General features: G+C 18.8%; 1 protein-coding gene across 1 annotated transcript; it reads left to right on the plus strand.

Moving 5' to 3' along the window:
- Positions 1 to 442: 442 nt before the first annotated feature.
- On the plus strand, positions 443 to 7055 carry LOC102653843 (probable phospholipase A1 magnifin; the record flags this gene model as incomplete). The annotated part of the gene is made up of 7 exons (XM_006571764.3): positions 443 to 512; positions 588 to 645; positions 1318 to 1466; positions 1531 to 1770; positions 2775 to 2963; positions 6803 to 6941; positions 7019 to 7055. Coding segments are annotated over 7 exons (882 nt in total), but the record flags the coding sequence as incomplete, so codon positions are not given.
- Positions 7056 to 13758: the final 6703 nt, after the last annotated feature.

Raw genomic sequence — 13758 nt, forward strand, 5'->3', positions numbered from 1 at the left:
AATAACATCTATATAAATAATATAAATAATAATATAATATAATAATAACAATATAATAAATAATAACATGTTGAAAATATATTAAATATCTATTATTATCGAATATATTATATTGTTAGTATGATATTATTTATTTTTTATATAGTGTGATATAAAAAATAAGTGATATTATTCATTTTTTCAGTGATATTTCATTTTTATATAATATAGTTATATATCGTTAAGATTTTTAAATGTTATATTTCTTTTCTTTATATTCGCTTCTTATTACGTGACAACTACTCGTGACGGAGAGGGTATTTTATATATATATAGCACAGATTTTCCTATCTATTTCATAACAAATGGAAATATTACGAACAAGACACGTTGAAGATACGTTCTTTTAGAATATATATAAATATAGTATACGTGTGTGTTATAATTTTTAATAAAATTAATAATGTCAAAAATATATATTTATCTCTATCTAATTTTTTTCTTAATTCATAAAAACGTAATTAACGCAGTGTGTATGTATGAATTAATTTTTTCTTTATATATTTTGTAATCTATTTTTTATAATAACATTTGCTTGTAATGTATAGGTTATGGAAAAAATAATCCTACTCTCGTTACGAAGATTTATCTGAAAGTTTATAAAGGGTATATAAAATGTAGTAGTATTTTGATTAATGAATGCTATTTTTAATGTTTCCTGTTTTGAAATATAAAATAATAATTACATAATACATGTTTTTTTTAAATTATTTTGAATGTTAAAATTAAATTCAATATATTTATATTTCTTTTTCTTTTTTATTTAAAATGTACATAAATTTATTTGACTTAATTAAATAGATTAGCTTATTATGATTTATTTAATATAATTTTAATTTTCTTTAATTTGTTTACATTATTATCCAATATTTTTGATAGATTTGTTTTTAATTTTTTATTTCAATTTTTAATAATTTTTTTAAATTTAAAAAAATTTATAATAAATATATCAAATAATAGCGATTTATTTAAAAATCTTTTGAAAGAAAGATAAATTCAAAGTTCTAATTTTTCTTTCTTTATATCAAAAAATATTTCAATAGCATTAAATTAATTTAGAAATAATTATTAATTATTAATTATACTAATAATTAATATATTAATAATAATATAAAATATTAATATATAATAATAATAAATTATATAATAATATATTAATAATAATAAATTAATTATTAATTTATATAATATTATATTTAATATATATATTTATTACAATAAATTGTTATAAATATATAAATATAGAAATTATTTAAAAAATATTTTTCACAATTACAGAAACAGCTTAAATCCTATATTTTTTCCATACATGCTCGCAAATGTAAAAAATATTAGCGATATCATTTTGACCGATCAAAACAGTATTCTCTATATACACGGATTCTTGGAGAACTCGGAAATGGAAAACGTGCAAATACCAATTAAATGTATTTCGCAATATAAAATGAGATAAATTACAAGACGATTGAATTTAATATTTCATATTTACAGCCTATTTAGATAAGGGAGATGTAAACGTAATATTACTTGATTGGGGAAACATAGCATTTAATATTAATTACTTTCGCGTGTCAAATATAGTTCCTATGATAGGAAAACTCGTTGCTAAATCCTTGTCAGAACTTCATAAAGTGATTGATTTGAATAAATTACATGTGATTGGGCATTCTTTGGGTGCTCATATAGCTGCTCATATTGGACGATCCATGAAAATTCTTAATCGAATAACAGGTGAGTAATTATGATTTTTTATAAAATATAAAATAAAGATAAAATTATGTATTAATTTATGTATCTATCTGATTTGAAAATTTTTGTTGATTTTTATTTATGAATAACAAATAATTTTTCAGAGAAAATGAGATTATTAATTTTTATATAATGTATATAAATATTAAATATAAAATATAAATAAATACTAATATTATCCGATTGTTTTAGAATTTTCTATATAAATGATACTTGATATATATGATATATATGATATTGGAATATCTGAATTTGAGTTTTGTTATATATATAATATAATATAATATTATATATATATATTTTATATATATAATTCATTAAATATAAAGCTGTATTCTACATATATGTTTGAATTCAAAATTCAAACTAAACAAAATATTAATATATAAATTTATTAAAATAATAGAACTTCTAATAAGCGGATATAATACTTATTACTAATTTAAAATATCCGAATATTCTATATTTAGATTTCAATTGAATTCAATATTCTAGTACTCAAGTTTTGATATCAGTAGATCTAAACAGTACTAAGAAATAAATATATAAAATTTTTCATTTTAATTTCTAATTCATTGATAATATTTCAAATTTGGTATATAAATCGATAGAAAATATGTTAAATATTAATTCAATTGAATTTAAAAATTATAATCGGATAAAAAATTTAAAACTTAATAAAGATAAAAAATTATATATTTTATCTTAAAAAAAAAATATTTAAATATATATTTTATTTTATATCGATATAAAATTATATATTAAAAAAATACGATATACAGTAAAATTTTTAATTGAAATATATTGATTAAAAAATGTTTAATTGCTTCTCAAAAGGTTTATTTCTTAAAAAATTAATTCTTAAAGAAAATACAATAACAAAATATATTATTTTTAGTTATTATATTATATTATTTTTAGTTATATTATTTTTAGTTATTCAATATTATTAAATTAAATTAAAAGAATTCAATCTCCTAATATAGGATTAGATCCAGCATTTCCACTCTTTTATCCTTCTGAATGTCATCTGAGGTCGAGCGATGCCAAAGCCGTCGTTATCCTTCATACTGATAGTGGATTTTATGGAACGCCTTTCAATACGGGAACTATTGATTTTTATGCAAACAAGGGTATTAGTCCTCAACCGGGTTGTCCTCCAACCATTGGAAGAGGTAGATTATAATTTGTTGTTACATCATTCTAATGGTTCATCGTTAGAATTTAGAAAATTTTAAAAACGATCGAATATGACAGTAATAATCGGTTATCATTATAATTTATAAAAGATGTATTTATGTTGTTTGTTTATAATAATCATTACAAGTCATTTATTACAAGTGGTCAAGAAGATAAATCATTTAATGCAATAGTAAAATATCTTTTTTATGTATATAGATATTTATTTTTCCTCTATTTGATAAAGGTAAGTAATTACATGAAATATTTTTATAAAATTAAAATAGTTATGCATGTAGTGTTAATATATTAAATATCTTTGAAATATCTTTGAATTGTAAAAAATAAAAATTAATACAAAAATATCAGTTTATTTTTATTTAGTAAATTATAGACAATTTAAATTTACATTAGATAAAGTGAAGTCTTGCTGTAAAGTAAAGCGATCTTGTTATATTTCCATCACGTTTCAACAAATTTAAATTGTTTAAAATTTAATAAATAAGTTTCAACCAATTTTTTAAAATAACTTCTTTGTTTGGTTTTTAAAATCAATCATTCAAAGATGTTCTAGATATTTTTTATAATGAAATAGAAAAATATATATTTATACATATAAATATATATTATATATAAAAGAACATTAATGGTTTTGAAATATTTGAAAAAAATAAATTATTAATATTATTTCAATTATATATAAGATATTTTTATATTATTTTTATATTATATTAAAAGAAATATTAAATTTAAATAGTTTTATTTAAATGAATTTCCTAATTTTTCATTCTTCCTTATATAATATGATATATTTTATATATTATATTCTATTATATTATATCATCATATATTTTCTTCATTATATTTTAATGTTTGATCTTTGATTTTTAATAGATAAGAAAAGTCTTTTAATTCATAAAGTTAAAAAATTATAAAATTTTAGGAATATTAAAACATTAAGAATATATAAAATATAACGAAATTCTTCTTGTCATTTAAAATTATTTAAAAAAATTAAAATTAATTGTTAAATTTGATTATTTTTTTATTTTAGTTGTAAATTACATTCTATATGTAAGAGATAAAAAGTGAGTAATAAGGATTATTTTTTAAAATAAAGATTATTTGAAAATAGCGAAAGTTAAATTGTAAATTCAATAAAACAAAAAGTATTTATTTTTTATCAAAAAATTTGATTTTTATTTAAAAATGCATAAAAATAAAGATTTTTATTAAAAAAAAAAAGAAATTGTAAATAATATAACTACATGACTTTGATTTAATATCAAGACAGAAAACATAACTTTTTATTAAAGTTTTTATTTAAAATTTTTTTTCAATAAAATTCTTGAGATATTTCGTTATTTAAAATTGGATAAATAATCTTGTCAACAAATGAATTTATTATATAATTTAATATAAAAATATAAATATAAATTATATTTTTTATATTTTATAATTATATTTTATAATATAAATTTCTGCAAAAATATGTAATAAAAAAATATAAACAAATATATTTGTACAAAAAATATCTTATTAGCACTCAATTACTATTCATTTTGATTTTTTAAAACATGATGTATTATCCAAAAAAAATTTTATCAATGTTAAACAAAGAATAATAATATTGATACATATGAGATTTGATAATATAAATAAAACTTTGTGATTTTTCATGCGTAATAGATTGATAGCTAGCATATAATATATTTATTATGTAACTAAAGATATAGATTGGATAATTAATCTATTATTATCATATAGATTACATTTTGTATAAATTATTTTATTTTTTTTAATATATTTTTTTTATATATGTATATTTACATTTACATTTTCTAATAAATATTATAAGAATATTCCTTCTTATGCATAATATTCTTATGTAAATACAAAGTTAAGGAATTCTTTTTATAATTTTTATAATCTATAGTCAAAAAATCAAAAAAATAGAAATTTAAAGATCAATTTTTAACTTTTTAGAATAAATATGAACAAAAATATGAAAATATTACATATTATCTTCATATGATATATTTTATTTGTCTTTTTATCTAAAATTTTATAAATTTTCTGAATTTATGAATAAGACTTTTCTTATTAATTTATCAATGAAAATTTTATCCTTTAAATAAAATTTTTTCAGTTGATAGACTAAAGTTGATAAATTGAATTGATAAGTTATTTATTTATTTTAGAAGAATGTTTATTTTTTAATTTATTGATATATATAGTTCATATATAATGTATTAATATATTCATGAAACATTTTTGGAAAAATTCTAGAGTTTAAAATAGACATAAATATTGATATATAAAAATAACAAATAAAGTTTATTATGTAATTAAAATTTATAGATTTTACATAGATTCACATTAGATAAAATGAAATATAAAATATTTTACTTGAAATTATTTTAATTTTTATCATTAATATTATTCAACAAGATGAAAGTTAAATAATTTCGAAAAATGCGTATTCTAATAATTTTTTAATTTTTGAATTTATGAATGAATATTATAAAAATTAATTTTAGTTTCTTTTTCTTTCAATTTTCTGAAATGGAATTATATTTTTTGATATATTGTTCGATATAACTTAACATTCTCTAAAAAAATATTAATCCAATATACTTAAAAATTATTAATTTAGGATATATTTTAATTTGTGAATTTATTGTAGACATTGAAAAACAAATATTGCTTTTTATGTTCTTTATGTAATAAAGAACATAATTTTATAAAATTTAAATTTCATTTTTAGAAAATTTAATTTTTAGAAAATAATATTAAATTAATATTTCTTCATAAAAAATATTATGCTACATAAAATAATGCAAAAAATATATGATGCATTGAAAAAATAAAGACTTGTGATTTTATATATTCACTTATCAAAAGAAACATACAAAATAAATAACGTCAAAATACAATGCACTTTCAAAATCATTCAAATTCCGAATATTTTTTGCTGCGGATAATAATGATAATAAAAATCAAAACAATTTCAACTGAAATATATAGAAATTTTTTTGTATTTTTATTATTATTTATTTTTATTATATTCTGTTTTTGGCTCATTGGCTCATTTAACAGTTTTAAATTGTTATAACTTAATAAATAAATAAGTCTTGATATTTTATATATCGATATATATTTGTGTTTGTTTTGATTTATAGAAAACAGATATTTTATAAATATATTAATATTTTATATAGATATTTTTGCAAAAAAGTATATTATTTCCTATTATGTTTTTGAATAAATTATGTTTTGAATAAATTCAGCTTGTGATATTTTAAGACATAAAGATCATATATCTTGTCATTTTTCTTTAATATACCTTAATAAAATGGACATTTTATTAAGGTATATTACATACATATATTTTATTTTTTATTATTCTAAAACAAATGATATGAACTATATATGTATAAATGTCAATTACAAATAAAACATATTTATATTATAATTTCAGAAAAATTGTAATTATTAATTAATTTATTGATTATTATTATTTAATTAGTATAAATATATTCTTGTATATTATATTATAGTAATATTCATGATTAAAATTAGGATTACTTGATTAAAATTAAATTTTAACTTACAAAGTAAATTCTATTTTACAAATCGCATTCATAAAAAATATTTACAATTTTACTAAAAAATTTAATTAACGAAATTAAAATTTATTTTTTTCTCATATATAATAACTTTTCACAAAATTTTTTATTTTTAAAATTAAAATTTCGTATTTGCTAAAGTTCATAAAAAAATATTAATTTTTAACTAATGGTTTTTATTATTTTTAAAATTAAATTTGTTGAAGATTTGTGCAGTCATAGAAAATCTGTGAAGATATATATGGAATCTTTAAGAAATCCCAAAGCATTTCCGGCGCATAAATGCTTTAATAATAAAAAGGATAATGAAGTAATTTATTTTGGAGATTCAATACCACCTAATATGTAAATAATAATTTTTATTTTATTGTTTTAAATTTTATTTATTTTGATCATATAATGATTACATCACATTATTTCAGACATGGTGTATATTGCTTCAATACTAATTTACTATAAGATAAAGACATATCATATATATATATAATAGTATACTAGAATATTATAATAATAATGAAATTTTCAGAAAAGTAAAGATATGATATTTATTATTAAATTTATACAATAAATAAATATTTGTACTTTCATTTTTATTATTTTTAATTATATTTCTTTTACTTCTTCTTATAAAATTTCTTATTATAATTATTATTATATTATTTCGAAATATTATTATATTAGTTATTATTATTAAAATATATTTAAAAATACAGACAAAAATTTTCAAAAAAATTTTAGTTTTTATATCTTACCTGATATCATCTTGATTTATTAAAAACATAATCAAACAAATATTATTTCTTATCTTTCCTATAATAAATTTTAAAAAATTCAAACTAGAATATTTTTTTAATTAATAATTTTTAAATATATATGGATTAATATTTTTATAAGAAATATATCGAATGATGTATTTAAAAAAATAATTATATTTGAAAAAACAAAATTAACTTTTATATAACTTTTATGCTTCCATTTATAAAGAAATCAACTTCGGAATATTTCTCTTAAAACTATTTAATTTTTAATTTATTTATATAAAAAAATTGATATAAATGCTATAATTATAAACATATCTCACTACAAATAATATTAATGTAAATCAAGATATTTATATCAAATGAAATTTTCTATACATTACATTTATTACACATATTATATATATGTGTATATATAAATATATTACATATGTTTGTAATAAATATGTATATGTTATTTGTATATCTCTTGAAAATTGTGTAATTTTTTAATATTGTATAAAATTATAATATTTATAAAATTAATCTGTCTTATCTGATAGAAAATGAATAATTCATTTTATTTTATTAGATAAGATAAGAATAATTCTATAAATTATTATTTCATAAAATAATGTAGTTAGATGTTAGATGTTATATAAAAATATATATTATATTAATAACATTATAATAATAATTGTTGATGTTGAATAAAATTTAATTATTGCTTATTCTTATACTTTACATCTTTAACTATAACCATACACAAATTATCATAGTATTGCAAATTCAAAAAAAAATCAGAATAACACAATTTTCAAAATTTCATTGCTAATGAATTAATATTAAAGCTTCTTAACTCTATTAAGATTACAAGAATTAGATATGTAGTACAATATATATATAAGTATGTACAATATTTATAATATAATATATGTAATTTATTTTTTCAAAAATCTCAATAATTTCATTATTGTTTATGCATATAGCTATAATAGATTTTAAATAGATTTCTTAGATCATGTTTATTTTATTTTCATTATATAATTTTTTGTATTCATTAAATTGTATCGAAACAAATTGAATATTTTTTTATATTATAAAAATGTAACCAACATTATTTTAATTTTGATCGATTGAATCAAAAATAATTAAGATAGCTATATTATATAATCCACTTATACAATAATTTTATAGAATTAAAAAATTTTTAAAAAATAAGATTTAAAAATCATACTGAACATAATATTTGTAAAAAAAAATTGATCTCTTTTATCATTTTTTTTTATTTAATCAGTTTTACCGATAATAAAAGAAAAATTAAGCATATATAAAACCTAATTTAAATATTAATCCTTTTAATTATTTTAATAAATTCAAATAATTTTATAATATATACACATATAAAATGGATATGTCACTAATAGAAAAAGATCATACTTTTACATGTAATCTATTTTATATCTCACTTAATATTATGAAGATATTACTGCATTTCAAAATCACAAATAGAATTTCTGTTCACAAATTTTGAAATTATTTAAGAAATTGAATTTATTTATTTAGCAAAATAAGACATGAATAGTTGTTTATAATTTCATTTTAATCATTTATCGTCATGAATAATAGAAACCATTTACATCTCTCTTGATATATACATATAAAATGGATATATCATTAATGTAAAAAGATCATGTTTTTTATCACATATAATCTGTCTTATTATTAAACTGATTTATTTTCTGTATCTCAAAATTACAAATGAAATTTCCGTTCATAAATTTTGAGATTGTTTGAGAAATTAAATCTATCTACCAATTTGGTAAAGTGACGTATGAATAGCTATTTATAATTTCATTTTAATCATTCATTGTCATGAATAATTAATAGAAACCAATTACGTTTCTTTTGATGCATATAATGTCCCGTTACCTTAACAAGATTGACATTCCACACATTAATTACTTCCATCTTCTAAAAACAAAAGAAAAAAGAAATAAAAATAAAAGAAAGAAGAGCTAATTTTCATTATTTTTATTTCGCTTTCAAAACAATTTGTCTGTGTGGGTGCGTGCGCGCGCGTGTGTGTTTGTGTGTGTATGTGTTCTCAATTTATGTTTTTTAATTAGCGCAGATTAAAAAATTTCATAATTAAGTTCTATTTCATTTTTGCAAATGAAATTTAAAACTTACATTATCCGAACATTATTTAAATATTTTAATAAGAAATAGAATTTAATTTGAAACTGATATTTGACATAACATTTACATAATATTTATAATGAATCGAAATATAAACTCATTAATTATTAAAATGAAATTGAAAATACTTAAGAAATTAAAAAGTAATGATGCTGAGTGCTACAGAATTGACAAAATTATTTATTTTAATTTAATTGAAAAATTCACAATTATTAGCATAAAGAAACAGAAAATTGAAAATTATTATTATGCTAAATGTTTATTTCCCAGACGCATCTTCTAAATATAAGGAATGTGATAATATTGACGTCGCAAGATAAATTCAATGAGAAAAAAACTATGAGAAGAATATTGTTAATAATATTTTAAATTTTATCATTGAAATAATAAATAGAAAATATATAAAAAAATAACAATAAATATACGCTTCATTTTAAATTTTGAACTAAAAACAGAATTTTGATGATTTGAAGCATAAGTAAAATACACTTAGCATTTATTTACAATAAAATTAATGGGTATTTTATCATATATATCATTTTATTAAATAATAAAATGCTATCATAATTTGCTAAAATTGTTTAATGTTTTTTTTATATTTGTTATATTAAATTTATAGAAATCGTTATATATGTTTGATGGATCAAGATCAATAATTAAAGTTTTTAAAAATTTGTAAAACTTTAAAAACTTTCATATTTTATTCATTATTGAAAATTTATTAATGAATTAACTGAAAAATGCAATATTTTTCCTTTCTTTCATAATAGATCATTAAATTCGTTTCAACAACTACTATTATAATATATAAAAAAAAAAGAAATATATATTAATTTAAAAAAATTATAACATTGTCAAATTATTGTTTAATATTACACTATTATAAATTTAAAAAAATTGTTTCAATCATTAGATTGCGTATAAAAAATAAAGTTTATCTTTTTTAATTTTTAAAGCTATTTTTATTTATATTTATATATAAAATCTATCTCATATATTTGTAGATTTTTTTAAATCTATTGAAATATTTGAAGAAAAAAATCTAAGAACTAATAACATGAACAATCTACATAGCTATAGATATAGATAAATCGTGAATATAATTACACTACACAATATAGAAAAAATTCTTAATCTATTCAAAGTGTTATATCTTGATTGTAATTTATAACCTATTCAACAAATTACTTCGATTACAGAGCGAAATATTTAACAATAATGTTCAATTCTACGATCTAATTGAAACACATGCGTCCTCTGTTAAATATCTAACCGTTTGTAGACTAATCCAACATGTACTTAATTGCGTTGTTAACATGCATAACCGCAGTACCGCAACTGCGTAAAGCAATGTCCATGCACGCGAATGCATTCTAATCGAATCAATTAAATTAACTTGACAGTGCAACTGGTTCATTACCACGTATCCATATGCCCGCAAGAACCGTTATCATTTACATCATTCTAAAGACTTCCGAAAAACAAATTACTTTTCTCTTCCTGGCTATTCATTCTAAGAATTATCAATCAGTTATGTTATATTTCAATCGGAGATATCCTATAGAAGAGCAATATATTAATTTTGTCATAATTTCTATTCGTTAATTATCCAAAAATTTCTCAATTACCTTTCAAATATTATATATATTTATATGGTTGAAATTTAATATAAAATTGAATATTTTAGAATTCAAAAGACAATAAGAAAATTATTTATTTCAATTCTTATTTCATGGCAGATTGCCATTATTTTTTTGGCCGATTTAAATAACATATTTATTATTATTATTTATTAGTTATCTTAGAATAATCTTAGAAATAGTATTATTAAGTTATTGAATAATTTTTTTCTCAATATTTCAGATAATTGAAAAATTATAAAATAAAAAAATATTTGCAAATTCTCATTTAATTTTTTTCTTATAATTAAATAAAATAAAAATACCATATTTTTATATATATACTTCCCAAATTAAAGAATTCTTTTAACAATTACAAGTCTTATTGTTCGAATAGCTTTATTCGAATAGCGAAATATTCAGAAAAGTATAATTTTTATCTTAATAATATATTATATTTAAAAATAAAACAAATCTCTCTTTAAACTTTATTTGTTTAGTCATATTCATATGAATTTGATTTTACAAAAGAATCCATAGTTTAATTACTATACATTACTATATGTTAAAAATATAAATTATAAAAATATTTTATAATTTGTAATATAACACATATATATTTTATTTGTATTTTCTTCATTTTCTGTGTAAACTTTCAAATCAATTAAAAATTTATATTTTTAATATGATGTTTTTATCTATTTTATATGATCGAAAATAATCACATTTATTTTTTAACAAATTATGTTATATCATATTACAATAAATGGGGGATATATTGGATGAATTTTATAATGAAGAATTCAATATAAAATTATTAATAGTTATTAACAAAAATTATTTAATTAAATTGATATAACATAATATTAAATATATATATATATATCTTTCGAAAAGAATTGAACAATGAACAAAAATCAATAAAATACAAAAAAAATACATTCCACAAATTTATCAATATCACAATAATATTCCAAATGAATTTAGAACACGATCTATTAATATATAAATACTATTTGAGAATCGGAACACGAGAAACAGGATCATTAACAACATCTATGACGCAAGGAAACGTCTAACATCTGAGGTTGAATTTCTCCCATTCATGCTTCACTGAATAAGACGAAACAAATACAATCATTACGTATACGTGGAACCCCCTTCTTCCGCCATCCAAACAAGAATCCCCATACACAATCCGTTCACGGGAATACCACATATAATACACCTTCGTTTCTCTACCGGCATGCTAGCTATCCAAGCATAAGTGTTGCGCGCACGAGGTGGTGCAACCGGTGCGCCTCTCTAGAGGGCATAATTCTTTGATCTCGATTTTTGTCCACTCACCCTATCTCTTTGCCCCACCCTACCTCCGCCCAATCCACTGTAGCATAGCTAGCTTATGCAGGTTGATGCAGTGTTGGCTTCGTCGTTCTACATACATCGCGCGCCGCTCTCTCTCCGCGCAGAAAATTCAAGACCGGTTAATCCAGATTAACTTTGAGCCGACGTTACTGTACTGTAGGTAAGCGCACGTGTACGAACGCCTTTGTACACGTATATACGTGATCATGAACATGTGTCCGAGTATATGCGCGAGAGTTTGTGGCGGCGAACCTCGATCGGGAGTAACGATCTTCCGCGATCAAAATGCAACGATACTTTTCCCCTGGAGCACTCGCCGGACCTGTCCTACCGCTGTATCGAGCTCTTCTTCGCGAAGGCAGAATTACGGACGCGTGCAACGTCTGCGAACCGTGACCTACGAGTCTATAGAAAAAGATTGTTCTTTTACTCTTTAGTTATATATTTTTTCATCTCTCATCTCAGAAATATATCATATTCAATTGTTTAAATTAATACTAATAAATTTTTGTTTTCATTTATTTCATTTATTTGCTTTTTTTATTCAAATATGATTTAAAAATATCTCTTTTTTTCAATTAATAATAATAATAAAACAATATTCTTTTTATATTATCCCTGAATTTATTAAAAAAATTGTTCATATTCATTTTGTTTATTTTAATAAATTAAGATTTTTGATTTTAATAGATTAAATGAATAATTTTGAAAGACTTGAGACGAATCAATTCATTTAATTATCAAAAATCAATTAATATAATTGAATTAATATCTTTAATGAATATTATTACATTTAAGCAAAATACATTTAAATTATTATAAATAATTGATTTAATATTATTAACTTTGATTTAAATGTGACGAAATAGATCACTATATGTATCAATTTAAGAATTTTGATTATAGATTATTAATGAAAGAATATTAAAATATTTGTAATCGAATTTTAGGATTAATAGAATTAGAATATTAATTTAGTACAGGATGAATTTGTAATTTTAAGTTAAATTATTACAGATTTATTATTAGATTTATTATTTAATAGTTTTAACATTCAATAGAAAACGTGAAATTTTAAACATTGACAAGATTATTAAATATGAGTATAGAAAAGTTGTTTTCAAGTATTGATAAAATTAAAATTTTAAAATACGAAGATGTTTTTATTAGATCGTAAATATCTATGCAAAAACTTAAAATGTAATTATTTTATTTTAAATTAAGAACTATTTTTTTTTT

This window comes from Apis mellifera, linkage group LG6 (genome assembly GCF_003254395.2).
Source record: "Apis mellifera strain DH4 linkage group LG6, Amel_HAv3.1, whole genome shotgun sequence".
In the NCBI taxonomy this organism is placed as follows: domain Eukaryota; kingdom Metazoa; phylum Arthropoda; class Insecta; order Hymenoptera; family Apidae; genus Apis; species Apis mellifera.